The 26,515-nt window shown below is 35.3% G+C and overlaps 1 protein-coding gene across 1 annotated transcript; it reads right to left on the bottom strand.

Moving 5' to 3' along the window:
* Positions 1-2,400: 2,400 nt before the first annotated feature.
* Positions 2,401-23,902, bottom strand: LOC117925233 (N-alpha-acetyltransferase 35, NatC auxiliary subunit). The gene is made up of 16 exons (XM_034844187.1): positions 23,533-23,902; positions 22,762-22,829; positions 14,288-14,443; positions 14,041-14,208; positions 13,346-13,496; positions 12,369-12,448; positions 8,924-9,196; positions 8,699-8,842; positions 7,793-7,927; positions 7,382-7,480; positions 4,872-4,928; positions 4,402-4,606; positions 3,764-3,882; positions 3,448-3,516; positions 2,969-3,067; positions 2,401-2,872 (listed from the first exon to the last, which is right to left on the bottom strand). Exons 1-16 carry the CDS (start codon positions 23,654-23,656, stop codon positions 2,633-2,635), a joined length of 2,187 nt encoding a protein of 728 aa, XP_034700078.1. The 5' UTR covers positions 23,657-23,902; the 3' UTR covers positions 2,401-2,632.
* Between the last annotated feature and the right edge of the window lie 2,613 nt (positions 23,903-26,515).

Here is a 26,515-nt window from a genome sequence, read left to right as displayed (position 1 = left end):
CATAGGTGAATAGAAACAGTAAAGGTGGGCTCTTGACGTGCATATGTGGTATTAATAGCAAAGCAGGATGGATGGTCTGGCCTTGTGGTTACCGCTTTTGCCAAGGAATGGCCAAGATCCCCACTTTTTATGGCCTCTCTTCCTCCATTATTCCTCCTTTTTCTCCCCCATTTTGTCCCAGTCACGATGCTATCCTTCATTTATATGACATGTCACATGTCACCCATTTTTTAGCAATACGAGGCGCATTAAAATTGAAAAAAATAATATTCAAAATTGTTATTGATGAATGGGATAAGGTAGCTAACTAATTCCATTAATCCATTTATACCTTCAAAATTATACACACTTATTTAAGAAAAAAAAAAAGGAAGAAGTGAATTTAGTAATATTTAAAGAGTTGTTAACCTAATATATCAGGGATACGTATAGGTGATAATGAGATTAGTTTTTTAATACTCATCCCATCTGTTCCTAATTGGACATGTTTGAAATTTAAATAAATGAATTTTGAATTTTTTTTAAAAACTTGAAATGGGTTTAGGCATTGTCTTGTCTCACCCAGATTATATATAAAATTAAATTTAATTTAAATTTTATTTTTTTATTTTTAATATAGAGATAATAATAATAATAATTTTTTTTTGAATAAAATAAGTTATAAAAAATTAATAATTTAATTATTTATAAAATATATTTATTTTAATGTAATTAAAAAATATTAAAATATTTTTTTTTTTTAAAAAAAGCTAAACATGATGGGATAGATCCGAGAATTTCTCATACATATCCCGTCTTATTTAATTTTTTTTAATAAGATGATGATGAAAATTATTTTGAATAAATGAGGTGTAGTTGAGATGCGATACGTCTTCAACCCCATCTTATCCCTATATACCATCCCTAAATACATATCAAATTCCAAACTTAAATATGTACAATAAGATCTAAATCAACATATTAAAGTAATAAAATTAAAAATTAAAAAATAATAAAAAATAAAATTGAGTTTAATAACGTCATCTTATTGATTGCATTTTTTTATATATCTATCCAATAAAATACCCTTGATATTATAAATGAACCATTAAAAATATTTAATCATGTAAATCTTTATTTTTATAGATAAGGAGGATGCTCTATTATATATATATAATTTTACTTTGAATATATTTTTTTTTCTCTTTTATCATGTTTTCAAATAAGCTCTCAATTTCAATAGTAATAATTGTACCATTGCACCGCCAATTTAACCGTCAAGTAGCATTTTCCCTATTTTTGTAGTAATATATGCTGGATCCAAGGGGTATTTCAAGAAGAGACAGCATATTACAGAAATGCTCCACGTGGAACAGGCCTGACCTGCCAGCTGGATCTTGTTTAGGCCACGTGACATCTTCCGAATATATCCCAATAGTGCCCTTGGAAATTAAAATAAAAACAAATAATTGAAAACAGCTGTGTGATATCCACAATGTCGAATTGGGAAGTCTAGTCATATTGTCAATTCTAAGTTTGATGGTTGAAAGGGGATTGTGGAGCCTGCACGTGGCGTGGCTAAGCAAATGCATGTGTCCAGGTGGGTGGACGTGTACCATATTTTATGGGAATGGGGACTCACTAATCTCCATTTTATAAGGAAAGGAAGAAAAAGAAGGAAAAGGAAAGAAAATGGGGAGGATGGGGTTAAGATGTCATAGGAATAAAGAAGATTTAAGTCATTTCAACCTTTTATATTTAAGATTCCGTTTAGCAACGGCTTTTAACTTTTTTTAATATTTAAAATTATTATTAAATACATTTTAAATTTCATTGAATAAAAAAAAGTTGAAAATGAAGAAAATTTTAACAAGACCACTTTCCAAAGAAATCAAAAAGTTTTTTTTTTCTACAAGCATTTCCCCGTGTTCAGACTTCAGAGTCCACTTAACAGTGGTTTTTGATTTCTTTGACATTCACTACTTGACAACCGATATTCTTTGAATGAGTCAAAATTATCTTCTCTTCCATCTCCTTAGAGCTTCTTATAAGCAATGGAGGCCCATTGGTCTGTTGTATTATTATACTTGCTGTCCTAATCAACTGCTGAGATAAGCGCTTTGTACAATCAGAGACATGAACTGTGGCACCCCCACTGATGTTGGAGGATTTAGGCCTGTTTAGGAACATTTTTTAAAACAATTATCAAAAATAGTTTTTGAGAACATTTTTCAAAAACATTTTTATGACAATTTCTAAAACAAAATTTAAGAACAATTTTATGATATTTTTTCAGAAAAAAAACCTGTTTTGAGAATTTGACATCAATGATTTGAAGGAAGTTGATGAAGTATATAGGGTTGGGGGGTGTTCCTAGCCTTCTTCCTGCAATGAAAGCTCTGTTCATCAATCATAACTTTAGAATGGCCCTAGGGTTCTTCAGCTTTCTCTATAACTCAGTTTTTAATATATTCTTTCTCAATAAATGATTCTGAGTTCACATCAACAACATTGCTTATTTCTTCCTCTGCGAATTACAAATTCATTCAATAAATAACTTGGGAAAATTAATCGGATAAAAATAGAATGTTACAAATGCTTTGGGAACCTATAAGGGTTTTCAAAATTGATGGGAGATGATGAAAAAGCACCTTCAAGACCTCCTCACAACGGCGGTAGCAAAGTAAGGATGGTGGTTGAACTCAAAGGAGACTTTCAGGGATGGGTCGAGGGCTCCTACCCGGCAGATGACGTTTAGAGCTATGCCATTGTGTTCTGCAACCTGCTCTATCTTTCGGAGTTCAGCCATTCTGTCTGGGTCATTGGAGAAACTACTTCTAAGCTCCTTTGCAAGCCTCAGAGCATCTTTGAAGTAATTGTACATGACTAGGGTCTGGGCATGGAAAGAGAGGTGGTTAGAGTTTATGCAACAGAGGGTCATGAAAAGTGGAAACAATGAATACAATATTTTCTGCCATTGAAGACTTACAGAGAATTGAGCATAGGCTGTAGTATCCTTGAATGAGAGGTATGAAATGTGATCAGGAATGCAGGCTTGCTGTAGAAGCTCAAAGTGTTGAATGAATATCTGACGACAGGGAAAAGGTAATAAACTAGATGAAAACAAACAATTGACGCTTTTCTTTGAAAAAATAATGTCACTAAGCAGATAACTAGCTACTGAAATACAGAGCAACCAGCTTCTGGGGGTGGAATGTTAGTGAAATATTTAATTCTTAAGAAAGTAACATAATGTTGGGGGAGGGTTTCTGAAAGTGCTGTTGTTCAATATACCCTCAGGCAAGAACACGTTCTGTTCTGTCAAGCCAAGTGAATTACTTGAAATGGGAAGAAAATTGAAATTGGCATCAACCAGCTGGATAATGGATGTATTAGCATGATTTCTCATCATGGTTAAACATATACAATTTAGAGATATATACACCAAGTCAATAAAATAAAAGTTACCTCATGCTCGGTATTAAAAGGGCCCAAACTTTGAAAAACCCTGTTTTCATTCCTCAGAGCAGCAAGCAACTGGAAGACAAAATTGATTAATAAGATATTCGAATTGGCAATAATGATGCAAAACAAAAAGCTGAAAGCGGGTTGGATCTGTTCTCACAACCATAATTTATATGTGACCAAGTTTGAAAGGTCTTCTTTCATACACACTTTCTAAGGCAGGGAGGGAAATTCTTTCCTCATTCATTTCCTAATAGTATTTCCTTAAGAGCATCATATATGCCCTAAGTATTTAAAAAAAAAAAATTTAAAGCCATACCATTGTGAGCCCTTCAGCAAGAGATATATGGCACTGGAGAAACAAGACAGCAGGTGGGATCTGGTAATCCCTCGCCACATCTTTTGGGGAATCCCTCTTTTTCTTCCCTTTCCGTTTACCTATGTAACAAGTACAAAGTATCGTAAGCTGGATGAAACTTCTGCACCAAAAAAATCTCTGTGGACTATTCCTAAACATCATTTTTGCTTGCAGGCACAAGGAACCAGAACCACCATCCAGGGTATTCTACCTTTCTTTTTTCCTGACATACCATCCAGGATATTCAATCTAGTTTGATCGCGTCACCCAAAGTTGCACAGACCAGATAACTAATCAAGGCAAATGCCTTCACTAGTCAAAATTCTCATCATCCAAAGAGAATGCAATATATAGAATGTTAAGAAAAATTCATTCATTTTTTTTAAAAAAATTTATTTAATTTTCTCCCCTTTTCATTTTATCTCCATAGTTTCTAGGCACAGGCCTCTAGATGACAACATATAATGGTGATCCAGCTCACATCTGTGCATGAGTACAACTGAAAAATGGATAATATCATGTACAACTGAAAAATGGATAATGTTATGTACTTTTTATAAAATACCATACATGTAAAACAGAGATGAATTAACACTCACCAGTGTCATTGCTCATCACCATCTTAAGATGATGTTTCTCTGCAAGCTTGATCAAGACCACATAAATATACCAGTATACCATGCAATATTCACTGGGGGAATACAGTTCCAGTTCAAACCCCAACATGAGAAAACGAGAAGCTATCCAATATGTTTGCTCCTCTACCCAAATGAGGATGTGTTTGGATAATTTTACGCACACATTCTGCAAAAGCAAACAAACTGTAATAGAACACATATCTTATTGACCAAACCATTAAAAAAGAAACAAAAGATCTTTTTTTTTTTTTTTTTTTTTTATCAGCGATTATTCTAGACCAATCATAAAAAATTAGTGCTATATATACATTTTTCCTCATTTACAACATTGTTCTCATCCTGTATTTTAGAAATGAATACAAGGAGTGGAGGTCAATTCAGTTTTAAATTATTTCAAGGACTTAAAGAGTTAGGAGACACAGTGAGCATACCTCTTCATTTGTAATGCTTGACATTTCTCCAAACTCCGTTTTGAAAGCTAGTTCTAACTGTTAAACATCAGTTACAAGAACAAAATGCATGAATTGTATAAGTCTTGATATTTTCTTCATTACCAACAAAAAGTTCACCTGGATTGATATAAACATAAAACAACATAATATCAATTTAACAAAATGAAGGGAGCATCCAGACACTGCACCACTGGAATATATAACAAGTGCAGAAAGTTCTGACATCAAAGAATTGAATGTTTACATCGAAGGAACATAGACAGACACTATTTGGTCTACAACAATGTTGAATGGGTAAAAGAAAGTTGGCGCATTACAAAATATTTTTTTTTTAGCTTTGATGGCTATGAACTACAAGCAGGATGCAGGCAAACAAGCAGGTGCAACTCTCAAGCTTCAAAACATCTCATATTTTTCTCACTTTCAGTATCTACAACCATAACCATATACTCTGCTCCATTGGGTGTTTTCCAATCTTTCCCACATTGCTACCTATCCAGTATAGTCTTTATAAACTAATCTCAATCCCATAACTTTTTCCCACCATGACTTTGAATATTTATATAGAGATTCCTAACTTTACATGGAAATATCAATAAATAAAATACTCTTTACAATACTTTTTACTAAAAAGAATCATGTACCAAATGGGAATTTGAAACACTTTCCAAAGGGCCAAAATGGACAAAATAAAATAAAATAAAAATAAAAATAAAAGGGATTCATAAGGAGGCTACCTTCCATAACCCAAACTATCTACAAAATCAAAGAAAGATTGGGAAACCCCATGACCCCACTAGAACACATAAATAATGCCTTAAAAAAAAGAAAATAAATAAAATAAATAAAATAAATTTCATCACTAGTTACAATTCAAAACATTTGAATGTGCTTTCACTGAGATCCTTCCAAATTGTCAAAAACAGACATAAACAAAAACGATATGCTAACTGCACACAAATCTCTAATTGACCAAGGACCTAGGACTCTCAACAGCTAGGAACTTGTAATGGATGAGAACATCTGAAACTGATTCTACATCCTTTTGCAGAGGCAAAACTTACAAATAAAACACCAACCTCTTTTCATAAGTTGATATCTTATAAGAATCTTTTCCCATGTTGCCTCCTAAATGAAAAAGCTCAATCATAAACCATACCCTGGTATCAAAATCTCTTTAGCCATTAAAAAAAAAAAAAAAATGACCCACTTGAAAAAATATTTATGATCACTGAGAACAACCCTTTTTCATAGACCACCTAAATCAATTGGTCCTATAACCATCTACCACTTTTAAAGGACTCAATAATGCAACAAGGTCTCAATCTAAAATTTGATCTAACGACTCAAGTGAATGCAAAAAAACCCAATTTGTATGGTCATAAGCTTTCTCAGTATCTAATTCACAAACTACCCCTGACCTTAAGCTTTTGGACCTAGAGACAATAGCCTCCTTAACAATGAGAGCAACATCCAAAACCTAGCTACCTTCCATGAAAACATTCTGATGCTTTCAAGCCAACTTTCCATTGACTTTCTTAAGCCAAAACCTCATTCAAACAGACCACCAAGTTAATAGACCTAAAATATCTAATGTCCTCCACCCCATCATTCTTAAGGATCAAAACAAGAAAGGCGGCATTCAAACTCCTCTCAGAAGTCCCAAAAGAATGACAACCCTGCAGATAATCCCTCACATCCTCTTGAATAGTTGTTCAATAATTAATTTCTTTTAATAGATAGGATAATTTCATTAGAATGGGCACATAACAAAAAAAAAAGAGGTGCAGCCCATGTACAAATGAAGTATACAAGTAGTGCACAAATAGAAAAGAAAAAAAAAGCTTATAGCACTAACAAACTAATCAATCCCCATATCATCAACAGTGTCTAATTTTTTTAACAATTAATGATGTCTAAAATTTACTAATTAATAATAACATCAAACCATTTCCTTATATTATCAGATATTGAAAATATATTCTCACATGAAAAAGCATGTTTCTATGGGGCAAAGCATGTCATCATTATCAAGAGTCTGCTAATATGTGGAGACAATCTGTAACTATGATTGTTTCTTTAATAGGAAACAGAAATATACTGAAAGACAAATGAAAAATAAGGTAGGATGAGAGACCCTTCAAACAAATACATGCATCTGCATGCACGTGCACACCAAAGAAAGGCGGAAAAAAACCCCTAGATCTAGCCATGGTTAACATGAGCTCGTCAGCCTTTAAAACAACTCACTTAAATTAGGATGGGAAAGTTTGATGTAAGGGAAGGATGGAATGCATTTATTTTTATTTTTAAAAAATTTTAAAATAAGTAAAGCATGAGATACATTGCCTTAAAAGAGAAAATGATGAAACATACTCAGTAGATTCAGAAAGAAGAGCAAATAGAAGACGATTAAAGATGTTTGAGAAACAGAGGAAACAATCAACAGAAATAATTTGTATTAAGTTTCAAAGATATATAGGACAAACCTGTACATAGATAACACGCCAATCTTGTAAAATTTTCCCAAGCTTACGCCTTTGCCATGCAGCATTTGTACACAGGATTTTAAGCAAATTGATCACTAACTGCAGGAAAAAAGAACAAACTGCAGATATTAGAATCATCTTGCTCAAGAAACTGGAAGAAGGGTACTTTCCCACATCTTCTGCACACAGGCCCAACATAAGATGCATTTGAACAATGATATCTCAAAGGCCGAATATTAACCAAGCATGACAAAATAAACACCTGGTATCTTTGACTGGAACATTCCCCAGATTTCCCAAACGACATGGAGAATACAGCAGCTCAAAAAGTTTCAACCAAACCCTCTTACTATCCTAAGAAAAGCAACAATGAACAGCAACCACAACTGAACAAAAGATAAGGATACTCACCTGCCCTAATTGCACAACAAATTCATTCTTTTGAATATCATGGTTCTTCACAACTTCAGGCAATGCTGCAGCTCTACAAATCACAGCAAAGATAGGATCTCGTCCGTATAGTTTTCCATCTTGAACCAAAAGAAGCTGTTTATAAATTATCAGGGTGAGAATCAAAAACTATGATAATAGAGAGGTAGTAATAAAAAAAATTCGTACAAAACTACGGAGCAAAACCAAACAATGAGCTTGACTAGTGTAAACCTAAAAATGGCAACCACTAAGCATAGCATATGGCATAAAAGATAGAATGAAAATCCTTTTAACAGGACTACAAAATCACTAGTAACGTGAATTTTTTTCATTATTGGAAAAAACAAAAAACAAAACCTAAAGCACAAGAATACTAATTTTGCACATGCTACTATGCATGAGAATAACCAGTACTAGTATACAATCTCCCAACCTCATTGTAACTTAACAATGCTTATCCTACACACATATCTCCAGACCTCAAAATGTGCAATTTTTTTCTTTCTTTTTTCTTTTTATATCAGAAACAGACATATATATTAAATAAGAATAAAAAACATGAAAAGGATGAGAAATCCTCAAAATGAGTAAATTTTGTTTGAGTTGTAACCATCCAACTTGAATCTAATCCATAAAAAATGAGGTCAATACAAAACCAACTCGCTATAGGAGACATGATTAATAAAGATTTAAGAAACATTAACTGCTCATGGTCAATAAAAGCAGAGAATATTTTTGGAAAGAAAGGACATCATATAGATAATTGAAATGACAGAGAACTTGTAGCTAATCAAGTAAAAATTATAAAATAAAGCAGGAACTTTATCAATAATCACTAAGAGAAATAGAAATGTGACTAGAGATGAAGGACTAACAAAAACCAACCTGGAGATGAGCTCTTGCAACCAAATCAGGCTGAGGCTTCTGGAATTGCACCACAAAGCGCAAAACAGCTTCTAACGAGGGGTCCAAAGAATAGGAACAAATAATGTCTAAATGATGAAGAAGTTTCTCGAAGTATTCAATTGCCTATAAGAATAAAAGCAAACAAAATTTTTATAACAAAAGTAAATTACTAGAATCATCAGTTTTAATTCCATACACTCTCACCTTTTTCCAGTTAAGAATTCTAATGGCACGTGGTGGGGTAGGAGCAGATAACCTACTGTTTAAACTTGCATCAAATCCAATTGGTTCACAACCAGAGGCCGTCGTTTTATCTTCTATACCATCTTCACAATTTCCACATGCACTAGACCTAAGGAATTCAGCTGATTTATAAATGCATTCTAGCTCTGATAAGCAGGAGGCAATATGCTTTCTTGCTAACTCCAAACCTCTTCCTTGAGGTCGTCGCATGCACATAAGAACATGGTAAAAATGCTGAACACAAAGCAAAACATGGTAAAAATGCTGAACACAAAGCAAGACATGGTAAAATTGCTGAACACAAAGCAAAAGATAGTAAAGGCTACTATTAAAATAGAAAATGGTTGAGATAATGGTTATGCATATTTGTTCTGAAAAGCATAACCATAAATACTAGAAAAAGACACCAAATAAACCTAAGTCACAGAAAAACATATTTGTGATGAAGTGTCCTTGCTGGAACCTCACGCAACAACATTGCAACAGATTGGACAAAAGTTGAACAATCATTTCTACTCATTAGTCGCAGAAAAGTGATGGAAGTTCGTTACAGATTATAGTTTTAAGGTCCCAAGGCAAAAACATGAAAACTATACATATGCTTAAGTGACATGGAATTCAGAAAAAAGAAAAAGAAAAAAAGAAAGGTGAAAGCTCCACCCACAAGCAGAACTAAACAAAAGGTACAAAAATCTTTCAGAGCTTTTGTTTTGGAGGCTGACATATAAATCCTCCAGCTCTTATCTGACCATACATAAAAAAGGAACAGAATATCATATTCAATACCATAAATTGTTGCTTCAGTCTGTTAAGCTTACAACTGAATTGATGTGGCATTTTCAAGGACTTCACGCTTATAAGGACAAAGAAATCTTACTTGTTCATCAATGTAACTGAGATAATCTGATGGCAAACAGTTGGAAAGAGAAACATCAAGATACTCTAGAATGGTTCCACAGATCAACCAGGAAAAGGAAAAAATGGCAGCAAATTCTTTATTACATTCCCCGGCAACATTCTAAACTTCTTCAAGCTTCACTTTCCTACTTTATGATCATATCTTTATGTTATTGATTTTTTCCTCCTACATTCCACCACCTAGCTCTTGTGTGTATATGTCCCCTATTCTTTCTCCATCTTGCAGTACATCTTACCTTCTATCAACTGTCTATAATGTGGTTAAAATCTCTCCTGGGTACTACTTTACAATCTTTCCATAGCCTCCACCAATCATAGTAGCAAGAAGCAAAGTTTTATTTGACTAGTATTTGATCTACTTTTAAATGTTAGTAATTGTTGATCCCCTTTTATAAAGGGGTGCTAACGATATCATTTTTTTTTTTTTCAATTAGAAACACACTAGAGTTTTTTCATTAGTTAAAAAAAAATTAAAGAAGGATGAGACATCCTTCCACATACACAAGTCTGATCAGAACAAAAGAAGAAACTCCTCAACAAGAAGTCAAACAAGCTGAACAAACTAAAAAGAATTACAAAAATCTAAGATACTTTATGATGATATCTCCATCCTCATTCTCTTCAAATCCATAACCCATATGCAGCTCTTCAAACCCTCCCTTTTTGAGGTCACTTATGTCTCCTCCAAGAAAATCTCTCCATTATCTATTCTCTTGAACTAGTTCATACATATTCTCCCCAATCTTCGTTTGATGATTTCATCGACTCCTACTTCAGGTGCATATCATACTGTCTCTTCTCCTAAGACAAGTATTATTGATATATATATATAGATTATTGATATTGTTCTATCACCTCCATTCATAAAGTCTTCAAGTTCCTCGTAGATTTTTATCTACAACTATCCTTACTTTGTCGTTTTAGAGGCCTTAGCCGCTTGTATACCACCTGTATGCTGTGTGGCTTTTTGCCTCTTCTTTAATGAATTTCTGGTTTACTTATCAAAAAAAAAAAAAAAACTATCCTTACTTTGTCCTATGTCTTTCAGAGTATATCAAAGTTTATAACCCATGTTTTCAGTGTCCTTAGATTTGTACCCTTTCCACCTTGTGTTTTATAGAAGACTACCTTACTTCTTTTAATCATTGACATATACTGATCTACAATTTTGCTTGTTAGTATCCTTATTTTCCAAGTTGATGACTCTACCAGACTACCATATTCCTTTTGTTAAATAAGAAACAAACATATTCATTGATATGAATTTAAAAAATCAAGTGAAGGATGAGGAATCCCTCCAAAATTTACAAAATCTGATCAAAAGAAGTGGTGGAGAAATCTTCTCCCACAGAAGAAAGAGATCTATACATCGCTGGAGTACCACATGCAACTGTACAAGGAGAAGCAACTTGACATTCATCAAGGGGGTAAATAATCTCCTACAAAATGAAACCGAATCATTGCTCCATTTTTGCTAAAAGATCCACAAAATTATTAGTTGAGTGAGGAGACCAAGAGAAAGAGCAGTTCAGGATGTGTGCAACATCTAAATATTTGACAGAGCAACCCATTGTACCTCAAAGGCCTTTCTAACTTAGCCACCCAAGATAACAACACGATAGGGTCCCTACCACTTGTAGGTTAGAAAGACTTAAAGCCCTAGCTTGTAGCAAGCCCTCTAGAAAGGCTAAAATCTCTGCCTTGATGACTAAAGTTTCTCCTGTCGGTTTTGAAAAATCTCTAACCACAATCTCATTATGGTCTTTGATCACTGCTCCAATGCCCGTTTGACCTGGGTGTCTCACGGTACACCCATCAAAATCCACTGACCCTCCATTTAAGTGTGAGAAACCTTGCCAGTTTGCCTATTTCTTACTGTATCTGAACATTGCTGGTGCTTCACTTCCAAGTGCTAATATGATATGCAGTTTTGGGGGCATAAACCCACTAACCCTTGCCATTCTTCATCATACTCTTAGAATGCACAATATGTCACAAGATAGGAAATACTCCATCTCAACTCAACTTCATAGCAAAAGCTTGTTTATGGATAAAATCATAGCTCCAAATAAATAAACTGAGGCTCACACAAATAAGCCACAACAGGGGTAAAACAAATTCTTGAAATTATTTTAGAAGTCTATTAAATTTTAAAGAATAATGCATGCAATTATTTTCTAGATTTCCTCTAGAGTTCAACATACTAAAGTATTCCTAATGCCCTGAAAGGATGGGCGGTAGGAAGAATAAAGTTAAACAGGGAGAAACAAAATAGTAGAAGCACATCTAGAGACGCATATGATCATGTAGGAAAAGGACTGGTAATCATGAACACATGATTATGAAGAAACAGGGCTGGTAATCGTAAAAGCCCCTGCCACTTTGGATAGGGCAGGCCAGGGCAATATTATTTTCAAAGGAAAAAATATAATGAAATAGACTGGGAGCAATCATGAGCAATAAAGAGAGAGTAAACACAGGGTAAGACCTTACGAAAGCGTAAGCGACATAGCAAAGCTTTGCAATAACCTTCTTCCAAATCAAGATTAGTTTGTAACGGCTCTATATCTGCAGTAAAATAGGTAGTACAATAATCAAGAGAAATCCTCTGAAAATACTGTTTGCATAAGGAAAAAGGGTAGTAATGGAAAATAGATGGTAAAACTGCAACTCAAAACAATAACAGACATCATTAATTGCATAAACAACTGGTGGTACTATGTGGGACTAATGAACAACAATAACCTAGAAAGCAGATTTATTGATTACATCAGAGTTCATTGCCAATAGCCAACTTCCACCTCCATTTATCACAGGAAGCTCTTTTTCTTTTCTTTTTCTCTTTTCTCTTCCAGTAACTGCTGAAATTGATTCAGCAAGAGAGTCTAAGCAACACCAATCCAGGGCTTCAACCTATCTGTAAAACTTTCATCACGATACAGATGATCTCCCTTGGAAAATTATCAACACAAAAATTTGTCTATTTATTCACTGGTTAAATTTTCCATAGAATCTGTATCTTCATTTGCTTCTCTATTGATGTCTCATCACTAGAGAAGGTTTGCATAAGGATATTTCTATACTCCTGAATAAGAGGCCAAAATCTGAGCCTAGAGGAATTACCTGTGATTGAATTAATAACATCTGGTGAGTCCCTCTCTATTTGAGTAGTTTTTTTTATAGGTTCCTCTCTATTTGAATATTATAATATCCAAGATGGATTTTTTGGCATAACCAATCCCTAAGAGCCACCTAGCTATGCTGATACTACTGGAGTGTTATCAAAATGGTGAAAACCGATCAGCTAGGACCATGCCTTGATGACTCATTATAATACCTGCTCTCATAGTTCCTCCTTTTCTGAGACCCATCAAATTAACCATGTTTCAAGTCTTTATAGTCTCAATATATGGTGCTTTACTAATAGAAAAGAAACTAAATTTGCGCAAATGATCATGTCATTACCTTCCAACACCCTTTTTTTAGATGATGGGGCTTTACAAGCACGCAATTGGCGAGAGATTGTTTCTTCTACTGCATTTAGCATTGATAAGCATTTTCCATCTCCATCCCCATTCAAAGGTAGACCATATGTCATTGTAAAAAGATCCTCTTCCTACCAAGGAAACCAATGGAATCAGAAGTGAATTTGAAACAAAAAGCATTCAAGAAAAGTTGCTTATAAAAAATGAATAAATATTGTAACTCTGCAATTTAGAAAATATGTATGTAGACAAAAATGAATTTTTCTTCTATGAGGATGTGTGAAAACATTTTGTACAAATGTAGTGATGTATAAGTGCCCCAAACCTTGTTTTGCTTTATTCTTCTCTTTGCCCCATACATCCATCCAGGAAGCCATACCCTAAACATTCTTCCATTTGTTCCTTATATCCATCCAGGGAGCATAAATAAAACATCGTTTTAGTTTTGAGAAGCTAACTCCTCAATGCCAGAACTAGACAAATTGTCTATATAATTTAATTTCAGAATAACTAATTATCTATATCAAATAGTCACTCTGAACAAAGATAAATAGCATACGCGAAGAAGTATATTTTTTGTTTTTTTTTTTTGGCAGGGGTTAGGGGGAGAGAAAACAAGAAAGAACCATTAAATTACAAAAAGGGGAGGATAAAAGAACTGTTGGAATACTTTACTTCATGTGTTCTTGCGTCTGAGACAACTGAAATAACTGCCTTGCAGGTTGCACGTATGAGTCTGCAATATGAATGCAATATAGCATGTGAAGAAGTTCTATCAAGCCTCAGAAGATAGATGCATGAAAAGACAGTTTGTGCCAATGAATGACCCTTGTGCCATGTTGCCTGCCATGTGAGATTATAATTTAGAAGGAAGAACACAAGGAAACCAGTTGGACTGACTGAAACGTAATGTTGAAAATACCTCGCATGATAGAAGATGGTCCATGATGTCAATAGTGCATTGGACATCAATAGTTTTATCAAAGCTAAGAGGAACTGGAGCAGCACCATTCTCGATGGCTTCGTCAACAGAATAATATTTACAAACAATACCAGAATCCATCTTTGGGTCCATTATCTAAAATGAGAAGCAAATACAACACATAAGGAAGGTCAAAAGATATTAAGAATACGCCTCAAAAGAACAAACAACTTCACAAAAATAGGAACATATCAATTCTTGCAGACCATACTTGATGAGAATTGTTTTGAGTTCAAAGCTAAAAACTCAAAAGGCATTCCGCTCCACACTTTAACTCAAACCTAAAATTAGTCCCTACAATTATCACTCCCTCCAAACTCAAAGCAGTTAGATAAGAAATGCACTGTGTCTACATGTTGGGTGCCTTAAATGAATACAAAAAATAACTTTTATTGGTAAAAGCAGTTATAATAAAAGTGCCTAACGTAGGGCAAACAAAAGTATATACAATGTATACAATGCACCAAAGGCCAAAAAAGAAGAGGGATACACTAAAAACAACACCCTCGCCTCACTTACAACCTAACCAAACAATAAAATCAAACAATGAAAATGAGATAAAACCTAAATGCACACTAACCCAATCCAAAAACATACATAAAGGACCATGCGATTGATTGGTTCACCATGTTGGAATTGTCAAAGGCTCTTTGATTTCTCTCCTTCCTAAAATAAGCATAAAGGAGCTGCTCTCCATGCCTTCTTCCTTTTCTTCCCTACAAAAGCTCCATGCTAACTAAAAAGAGCATCATTGACTGAAGGCAACATCACCCATTGAACACCAAACAGAGCTTGAATAAGCTGCCAAAGCATGGCTGCTTTAAGGCAGTGAAGGAGGAATAATTTGTTGATTCCCCCCTCTCCTTTACACAAAAAAACACCTGCTCGATAAACACCAACCTCTCCTTTTTAGCTAATCCAGAGTTAGAATTATTTCCCATAAAGTTTCCCATGCAAAACAGTTAACCCACTTTGGGACCCAAGGGTTCCACACAAGCCTGAAGGGAACACCTTCAGTTTGCAAATTGCTAGGAATAAATAATAGGGTTTAACAGTAAAGATGGCCCATCAAACCATGACATCCCCAAAACCCTTTCTAATCACGTGCCCTTGCAACTTTATGAAAAAAGCTTCCACCTCTCACATCTCTCAAATCATAATTCTATCTTGTGAACACTAGATTCCAATAACCTGCTTCCCCTAACTGCTCCCACATTTGATATACCTAGGCATCTTTGGTGGAGGCTATTGAGAGTAACTTGGGGAAAGCGTTGTCTAGGGAATCCACACCACACCACCTGTCCTTCCAAAATTGCATGTTCCTACCATTTTCTAACCTAAATTCAACCATTTTATCAAACTCCTTCCAACTGCTCCTAATAGCCTTCTAAAGACCCATGACATAACCTTCCCTTGAAACTCTAGAACACCAACTCCCCCCTTCCTCCCCATACTTCCCAACAATCACCTATTTTCCCAAGAGACTCATTCTCAAAAGCGCATCTCCAACACCATTTTCCAAGAAGGGCCTTATCTAGAGTAGACAAATTTCTAATACCTAAGCCCCATCCTTCTTATTCATGTAGACTATTAACCAGTTCACTAAGTGAGATCCACTTTGGAGCTCTCCTCCCCCAAATGAAGTCCCTTTGGATCTTCTCCAATCTTAAACTTACCTTACAATGGATTATAAATAAAGACATGTAGTAGATTGGTAAGCTAGAAAGAGTACTCTTTACCAAAGTTAGTCTCATTCCTTTCGATAAGTACTACCTCTTCCACATTTTGAACCATTTCTGAAATCTTTCTTCCATTATATTCCAAGTTCGCAAAGATTTAAAAGAGGCTCCCAAAAAGAGGCCTAAATAAGAGGAAGGGACAATGCCCACTTTATACCCCACCATCCTAGTGAAATCCTCAAAATTAGAAACTTCCCTTATTGGGATCAATTTTCTTTTATTCAAATTAATTTTTAAATTAGAAATCACCTCAAACTACATGAAGGCCTAACTCATGAACTCCAAATGCTCCTTATTAGAGTCATAAAGAATCAAGGTATCATCAACAAATAAAAGATGAGACACTACCATACTCACACTTCCTTTACCACTAGCCAAGAAGCCCTCTAGATAGCCCCCTTCCATTACCCTCTTCAAAATATAAGAAAGCACCTCCATTGCCATAATGAAAAGGAAAGGGAAAAGAGGGTCTCCTTGTTTTAGGCCTTTAGAACTTTGGAAGAAGCCTACCTAGGTCCCATTAATCAAAACCGAAAAGCAAGCTGAAAAAATGCACCACCTCATCCAACTTACCCACCCCAAAACCCATTTTTTCATGATTGCAAACAATAAGCCCCAATTCACATGGTCATAAGCCTTTTCAATATTCATCTTGCATATCACCCCACTTTTAGAGCCTTTTAGCCCTGAGTCTATGGTTCATTTGCTATAAGGACTATGTCCAAAATTTATCTACCCTCAACAAAAGAATGTTAGGAGTTCGATACCACTTTCCCCACCACTCTTTTCAATGTGTTAGCCAAAATTTTAGCTAGGAGCTTATAAAGACTCCTCACCAAACTAATAAGGTGAAAGTCCTTCAAATCCTTTGCACTCACTTTCTTAGGAATAAGCACAATAAAAGTGATGTCTAAACTTCTCTCAAAGTGACCCAAGTCATGAATCTTCGCAAAAAGTTCATTAATTCATTCTTGACAATGTCCCACCAAAATTGCCAAATGTGAACCCATCCAAACTAGAAGCATTATCCCCACACCAATTGGGGAGAGCTTAAAGAACTTCTTCCTCAAAAAAAAGGTTTCTTAAGAAACCCCAAATCTTCATTTTCCAAAGAAGGAAAAGAAAACTTACTATGTTTGATCTCTAATCCCCTAGCTTTGAACAAATGCGCTTGAACACATTAATCACCCTATTCATTATCTCAGCTTCCTCGATTAATTTTCTTCTGCCCACTTTGATAGAAACAAAAAATTCCTTCTTCTTTGAGCATTAGCAATTTGTGAAAGAACTTGAGTTATTATCTCCTTCTTTCAACCATAATTATCCATGACGAGGAGACAATTAACCACATCCTTATCCATTGTCCCAAGGCGAGGGTGCTGTGGAATCTTGTGTTTACGTTGTTTAGAGTTAATTGGGTCCTTCAGCTCACGGTTAAAGACACTCTCCTTGGCTGGTCCGCCTCCTTTGTAGACAAGAAGCGTGGGAAAATCTGGCGGGCAACTCCCCTTTGTTTATTTTGGACGATGTGGAAAGTAAGAAATAGGATAGTGTTTGATAATGAGGCTTTGTCGATCCAAAGATTGAAAGCCTCTTTCGTTTGTAATCTTTTCTCTTGGACGAAGTCTTGGTTAGATGGAGAGCCCCGTTCCTTATTTAGCTTTGTAGATTGGTTGGGCTCTAATTGAGGGTTGGTGGGTGTAAGCTTCTTTGTGCTTTTTGTTTTTAGGGCTTCTCGTGTATACTCCCTGTATGCTTCGAGTTGCCTTCTTGCTTCCCTCTTTTAATGAATTTTTTTCTATGTTTATCTATCAAAAAAAAAAAATTATCTCCTTCTTTCAACCATAATTATCTATGTTTGCCAACTTGTTGAAATCCTCCACTACCCTTCTGCTAGCCTCAGTTTCCTCAAGGGAAAGACTAGAATCTCTTCCTTTGGCATGCCAAAGACCAATATGATTAAGGGTGACCTTTTTGTTCGTGGAGACATTCCAAATCACCTCTATTCCAAACTATGATATATTGCTTTAGAGCCTTTAGCTTGCTAGCAATGATGCAACTACAAGAGCCACTAAAATTATAGCTTGCCCACTAATTCCCAACTAGATCTTGGAAACCTGCCACTTTCAGCCATACATTTTCAAAACAGAAAAGGAGTTTTTCCACCTCTAATCCCTACTCCATCCATCGAAATAAGAGCATGATCAGAAGTGGGCTTACTGCTTATACAACACACTCTAATATAGCCACTAAAATGGCTCTCCACTCATCAAATACAAGGAAGTGATCTAGCCTAGAAGATGATCAAATTATTCAAGCCACCACACCAAGTGAAAGAGCCCCTTGTGAGAGGCAAACCCCTCAATCGAAGCTCTTCTATTGTCTCCAAAAATCACCTCATTACTAATGGCATCTTTGAGTAATTTGTCCTTTCTCCAAGAAATCTGACCATATTAAAGTCCGTAGTGATACACCAAGTCACTCCACAATCAAGAATGGTCTAACATAGGTCTAGGTAAGATATTTTGCAACACTCCGCTAAAATGGCTTTCCCACCCCTCTGAGACAAGAAAACGATTTAACCTTGATTAGGTAAGGTTATTCAAGCCTCCGCTCTAAGTAAAAGACCCTCCTAGCAAAGGAAGATCTCTCAACCGAAGGTCCTCAATTACCTCAAAAAACCTTCTCATGGCCATAGACAACCTACTAGTACGCTCCCTTGGAAAATGACAATGCTAAAATCACCTCCAATGCACCATGGGCCACTCCACAGACCCTTAATGGCCCCTAATTCTACCTAGAAACCCTCTCTATCACCTCCATCTGAGTTACCATACACCCCTCGTGAAAACCTAGACAAACCCATCTTCACAGTTCTTAAAACGGCAAGAAATCCCAACTTCTATACCCACTAGCTCTAACACCTTATTTGTCCCAAAAAACCAAGACCCCGCATATTGCCCCCTTTACCTTTAGCTCACCCCATTTTAAGAATTTGTCTTTTCCTAGACTTTGCACCAACCCTACTGACACCTTTTGAATTTTGGTTTCCTGAAGGTAGACCAAATCTACCCTTTGCAACCTGATGAAAGATTTTAAAACCATTCTTTTATTGTTGTCATTGGCCCCTCTCATGTTTCAAGAGAAAATTCTTAACTTCATAAACCACCTAATGAACACACCCCACTTTCTCTAATCCCTTTCTCCTTTTAATTTTATCCCTTGGTATTTTACAAACCACTCCAACTTCTTAAGCTCTCTTTCAAAATGAGAGGAAACAAATTTACTTGTTCTCTTACTCAACGCTTGACCCTCTCGTCCTTTCCTTTTCTTGATCTTATTAAGAAGCGTCAAGATCTCCTCCTCAAAACCTTCTATTGGCATGCCTAAGAAATTACTCAAGGCAACCAAACTACTAAAAGCCCTCTCCTCAAGCGCAACATCCCCCTCACCCGCCACCGAGACCCTCTCCTCCTCACTGTCTCACCCAACCTCCCCCCAACCACCACCTCCTTTCCCTTGTTTGCTGAAAACTCCACCAATCTCCCATCTACCAAAATCATCCTCAGCGGTGCCAAGTGCTCAAGATGGGAAAACTCCCCCCTTCCCCCCTTTGTCTGACTTTGAGAATCACCATCTAACTCAGAAGAAGGAGAAAAAGTAGAAGAAGTCCCACCCCCCACAGAGGCAACATAAAGAAATGACGAACCTAGGAATCTTGCTGCTTCCGCCAAGTGACAATGGAGGCGCCAACTGTGGGGAAGAACCAACCCTACCACCATTCACGAAGACTCCATCTGCAACTAAGGACTTCGAAGGAGCCCTCTCCCCATTTTTAAAGCCCTCCCCATGAGAGAACTTAAGGCCTAAATGTGCCCGGGCCATCCCACTCCGCCCACACTTAAAAGAACTAGACTTTGGGTCCCGACTAAACTAGGCTTCTTTCCCACTACTACCCGTTGGACCTCTAGTTGCCCACTTCACATCCTGGCTCACCCCCACTCTTCCACTACCAGCCTCTATTTAAGGAACCTTAAGACATTCCACTTCTTGAAGCACTTCCCTTGTCACCATCGCCCCCTAACACCTCTATAAACCCCTTTTTAGAGGCGTTGGCCACCTCCCACCGTACCAAACCACTCTTGCAATCAACAAGTGACATGCCCATAACCTCCTTTTGCCTCATCAATATTGGCTCCTCAGCACTTGGCAACACACGTTTGATTCTCACCCTCAACCCTTCCCTTCTAGCCACTAGTTTTGCCCTTTGGCTCCACTAGACAAAATCAAGGTGGTACTTCTTACCATAGCTATATAGCAAAAACAACCAAACCTTCTACTACCTATAACGTCCTTGGTGTGACACTCCTATTTGAACATACCAATACTCTAGCTCATTGTAAGTGCCAACTAGTAGTTCCCTCATCCACTACCACAAAGACCCCACAACAATCTCCTATCTTTTTGAAAATATTCCGACTCCAAAGGTGATGAGGTAATCCCACCACTCTCACCCACACTTCCTTAGCCTAACCATCTTTCTGGAAGCAACCTACCTTTGGGCTCCACCTCTCCAGATGTAACACCTTCTCGTTAAACCTTCTTAAACCCCTTAAGAGCACTCTCTCAAAGTCCAAGAAATCCTCAAAGTCAAACAACAGAAGAGCTCCCCCCAGTAGAGAAATCTTCACTCCCCTTCTCATTGGCCAATTAATGGCTACCCAACTGTTTAACAAGCTTAAAACTGGGCTAGGATCAGAACCCTCACCCCACCTCCCAACCAGACAACTCCTCAATTACTCCTTTCTATCTTGAACATCTTCGGTCCCACCCGGACCTAGATTGCTTCACCTACCCTACTATGAACCTTCCTAATAGCATCTACATACAAACATTTCGTCCCCTCCTTTGAGCTGAAGCCAACATCCACACTCCTAAAGTTGGTTGGGGCAGGAGGCAACCTTGCCTCAATAAAAAGGCCTACACTAAGATGGCAAAGTTTCTCGGCCAAAATAGACCACCCCTCAAGTAAGCCTCTTCCTTCTTGAAGACACAATGAAAATCTCTAAGCCTCCACAAAGCTAACCACATAGAAAATGAATCTATTTGCTCTATTCAAATGACGCTTCATCTTGAACTCTACCATTTTCCACCCAGACTTTTTTTTTTTTTATGAGAAACAACAAAGTAATATATTAAATAAGGATTACAAGGACAAAGGAATGATGAGAAATCCTCCCAAAAACAAAGAACTAACAAATGGCATCTCCAAAATATTAAAAAAAACATATACCCCGTAAGGCAATCACACAAAACAACCTCTTCCTTACTAGCCCACACCTTTGGACCTACACACCAACACCCAATCAAGTTGGATTACATTAAGGGGAATGCCCTTGAAAGTTGTGGTGCAAGATGCCTAAAAGGAAGTAAGGAAATGAATAGTATCCCAAAGAGCCCTTAAAGTCCTCACCTTATCTTAAAAAATTCTGGCATTTTCCACCCAGACTTTTCTGTACTGCTCCCCATCTTCATCATTGCAATAGACTTCCACACCCTCCACAAGATGACACAAATTGAGCTCCCCAAATCTAATCCACAAAGAAAATCCTGTGCTTCTCTCCAAGATTCTCCCAGAGAGCTTCCCTCCAACCTCCTCTAAAGAGATTTCAAAAGATTTCAATTCAATAGACCAACTCCTTCCTCCACTCATGATTCAACTTTTGTGAATACTTCATATGACTTTGGAAAAAAGATGCAGATCATCATGTCATCTAACATGTTAAGCTACATTAATCCTTTTTCAGTGAACTTTTTATTTGGATGGAGCCACATGATTGCTTTTTCTTCCCTCATGTTGAAATAGGTGTAGTTACTTAGTCTTAGTGTATATTTGAATGTGGAATTAGTAAGGCATTGGCATCAGCCATTTTGACATTGATTAGCACTCTTTATATTGCTTGTTCTTAGGACAGTGCTTGGGACTTCAACTGTTTGATTTACAATTTCAGCTAGTTTTAACTTCTATCACTAGTAGTTGTTGCAATGTAATTTCCCATTTTCATGTATGGTAACAGTTCCAATATCTTTGCATCAACTCCATGATAGCAACACCCATACTTTGGTGCAATATGTGCACCAAAATTATGAAACCATCATTAAGAACAAAAACTTATAACTATTTATTAGTTTTTTCATATTGTTGTGGTAAAAAGACACCACTAGGTTTGGTTCCATGTCCGAATGCCTATCTTCTTTTCTTGGGTTGAATGGCAAGTTATAGAAGGACAGCTGTGAACTGTGGCTTCCCTGTGTTAGCCATTTAACCGGGAGCATTATGAATGGGTAAGCATTTTCTGGACAGAAAATTTTCACTCATACCTAGAGTCATGTGAGCCAAACAGGGGAATTGGATATGTTTTCCAATCTGTGATCTTATTTCAGCCCACAATCTAAAAAGCAAATCAGGATACCAAGGCCTTTTACATATCCAAGGATCCAAAGTCCCTAATCCAGAAAACAAAATGTGGCCTAAGTATATATCTAGCGAGAAAGACAGTAAGGTATAATTTAGTTAACATTTCTGAGGTGCTTGATTATAGGAGCTCACCCTATAGCAGTATAATCAAGATGGTAACCAAACAATATGCACATATTATCAAGATGTAGCCATACCTCTAAAGCAGACATTGCAGCAAAAAGATTAAAATTATCTCCATGAATGAGCTCACCCTCTTGAAGCCCTGTAACCAGACAGAAGGAAAGAAAGCTAAATCAGGCAAACTTCAAGTACAACACATCACACCAACCATATACATTGTATAAATTATCTCAGCATTATTCAAAAAGGAAAATCAATAAACTTATCCAAGAGAACCAGAACAAGTAACAAATGTAAAATAATCGTTATACAATGATTATCATGTAGGGTCTGTTTTTCTTTTTCTTGTCTTTTTTTTTCTTTTTGTGGGGGATGGAAATAGCTTCTGGGAAATTTTTGAGTAAAAAAATGGATTTTTCTCCAAGGTTTTGTTTGGCTCTTTGCCAATCTACAACGAAAATTAGGAAAAATTATCTGAATCTGATTTCGAAATAACAATGTATGTAAAAGCAGCGTCGAAAAAGCACTCAGTAGTAATCACAACACAAACGATTACCTTCTGTTAGGTTGCCGAGAAACCCAAGGGCAAAAAAAGAAAAAATTAAAAACACTCAAAAACATACATCTTTCACAGCTCAGCTTCAAACAAAAGCGAAAACCCAAACTGAAATTCAACTAATCCAAAAAGAAAATCGGGAAATAACAATAAAAATAAAATAACCAATAAAATTCCAAGTCCATTACTTTGCTTTCGATTTCCTTTCTTTTCTTGGAATTTCTTGGAAAAAGGGAAATGAAAATAAGTTTGAGGGAGTTAGAATCGAGTAGAGGAAAAAAGGATCGACCTTGAGAGGCTGCTTGGAGAAGAGATGTAACATCGGCCCAGACAGTGTTTTCGCCGGAGGAAATGGAGCTGGTTACAGGCACGTGAGGGTCTCTGGCTTCGGATTCTATGGGTTTGTGGGCCATTTGTTGAACCAGGGTCTGCGCTGTTGGAAGCCTTGGAGAGTGGCGTTGTTGCAGAGGAGCGTTCGATTGCAGAGGGTAGTAGCTTTGAAGAGTGGAGTCAGAGAGAGAGAGAGAGTGCGTGTCAACGAAGGTTTAGCCGTTTAGGGCATGGAACGGGTCGGGTTTTGGATTGGCGGTCTCTGTGGGTCGAATTAGGCGGATCTGTAGTGAGAGCCCGGGCATCAGCTGAGCCCCCAGGGCTTGGAGCAACAGGGAGATGAAAGTTTAACCTGTTCTCTCTCTGTTATTATTATTATCATAATTTCTGTTTTGATTCCTTTCAGTTTCTCACTTCAACTTCTTGCTGGAGCTGAAAATGAAAAACCCAAAATTTTAACTTATGAAAGATGAGGTTGATTTCATACAAGTTTAATTATTATTTATAATAAAATTAATCGTTTTTTAATTTTTATATTTAACATTTTTTAAAGTGATGTTTATTTTTTATTTAATTAAAAATAACTCATTAATATTAATTATTTTTTAGTTTGATAGAAAAAATCAAATATTTTAATTTTTTTTTCTATTCCATAAAAAATTAAAAAACACTTAAGTTTTAAGCTTTTTTAATAAATTAATCAAATAGATACCTACGCTTTTATTAAGCTTAAGGAAAAGCTTTCAAATTTTAAGTAAAGTCAATTCAAACATCCGTTAGTAATATAACTTATTATCGCCAAGGAACATAAATAACGAAAATATGGATTAGATTTTATGAAAATATTGGATGAAAGTTCAAGAAAAGAATTTTGATGGGATGAAAAATGATTAAAACTCGTGAAAATATGAAAAATTTTCTAAGAAATTATATAAAAATAATAATATATTAATTGGAATTGTGTTTTATTAATAATATATGTAATCGATAATCTTTGTTATGTAAATACTAAAGCTAAGTATATGGTAATCCTAGTAAAGAAAAATCAAAGATAAGGTCAGAATAACTTATAGTATCGGGATTGTCATCCTCTGTGACCAATACTAATATGTTTAGCTATTAAATTAGAAAAATTAAATATTGGATAAAACTAAATAAAACCCTAATCTAAATAAATAAAAATAAAAATTTGAATGAAATTTTTTTAGAATATCTAATAAAAGCTAAATAATGCAAAAGAAAATATTCAAGAAGAACACAAGTTTGATTTCAAATTCATCCAAAGAAAGTGGAATTTTTTTTATTTTGATGGTTGAAGAGTCAATCCAAAATCAAATGAGATCTTAAGATTAGTTTAAATTTGAAACCCTAATTTGACAATAAAGTCTAGATCACAAAAGTATTTTAAATTAACCATAATCCTTGTTTCTCATTTGGAAAATAAATCCTAGATTCATCAATGAAACTCATCTCAATCTCATGTACCATTAATCAAAATAAGTTGTCTGCTGATTAAAAGGCAATATAGTATTATTAGAATCAAAGTGAGCATTGATTGTCCTTAAATTGAGAGAAACTAGTTAGAGAAATAATCAATCATAATTTAAATACAAAAAGAAAGATTTTAGGTATGAACGTTACCACCCTTCTTTTCTTGAGATTAAAAATTTTGATTTCATAAAGGTGAAATCACAATTTCGATTCGGCCAATGATGAAGGTCAACATCAAGAACTTTATCTCTGCCAAAATTGATTTCTTAAGTAGAATTCAGAATTTTAGATTATAACATAGTTGAATCCATTTCACTTCTTAAAAGTAGTTTTGTCAAGATTGTTTTTATTCACTTCTTTTATTCTTGTCGAGATGTCCTAATTATTCCCTAAATTGCTTTCATGTTTTCAACTTAACACACTTTTTTTTTTTTTTTGCTACTAAGTGGGTAGTTTTTTTTTTTTTTATAGGAATATTTGATTAAAAGACTTCAAATACTATTATTTTGATTGATTCTATATTGATTATTCATGAATTGCTTCTAAGATGTTTTTTTTTTCTTTGATTGATTATTGATTGTCCTTAAGTTGACATGTTTCCAAGTTGCTCTTTTTGAAAATCATACGATGATGTTAGTTATTTGAAAACTTTTTTATGATGATAATTTGATTATTCATGAGTTGATTACAAGTTGTTGTTTTTTTTATAATTGCATTATGATTAATATTTATGAGTTGTTAAGATTTTTGAGTGTAGAGTATTTTGATTTTTTAGTTTAAGTATTTTGATAATTGCATGATGATTAATATTTATGATTTGTTCAAAATTGTAAGTTCCTAAATATTTTTTATTTTTTAAAGCACATGATTGTTAGTTTAAGCATTATGATAATAACATGTTTTGACATTCGTTTGTAAATTATTGATAATTGCATGAAGTTGATTAATTTTATGTGTTGATTGATGCCTACTAGGATTAGGGTTAGGTTTGTTGTTTTTGTGTTGTTCTCACTCAATTTAGGCCTTTTGATTATAAATGATAGGTGGTATGGGGTTACTCCATTTGGTTTTGCATTGTTTTTTGATCTTTTGTGGTTATTTGATGGTAATGATCATAGATGTTAAATTTCAATCCACTTAATATCATACACTTTCATGGGGTTGTTGAGTTTAGTATTTTGTATGCTTTAATATCCATAAAGTCAAATTTTCAAAATATTTTCTAAAAAATCAAAAGTCAAATAGGGAACACTTAGATAGGAAGAGTGGATAGGTGATTTTTTTTAAAAAAAAATCAATAAATATTTATATGTTACACTCAATTCTTTTATCTTGCGAGATGTTAGGGATAAACTTTTCTAACAATTATAGGCAATTCAAATAGAATATAAAATATAAAATATATAGACAATAAGGCATAACATTTTTATGTAGAAAACCCCACACTAATT

This window comes from Vitis riparia, chromosome 11, assembly GCF_004353265.1.
Source record: "Vitis riparia cultivar Riparia Gloire de Montpellier isolate 1030 chromosome 11, EGFV_Vit.rip_1.0, whole genome shotgun sequence".
Taxonomy (NCBI): Eukaryota; Viridiplantae; Streptophyta; class Magnoliopsida; order Vitales; family Vitaceae; genus Vitis; species Vitis riparia.
This window is presented reverse-complemented; position numbering and strand designations above follow the sequence as displayed.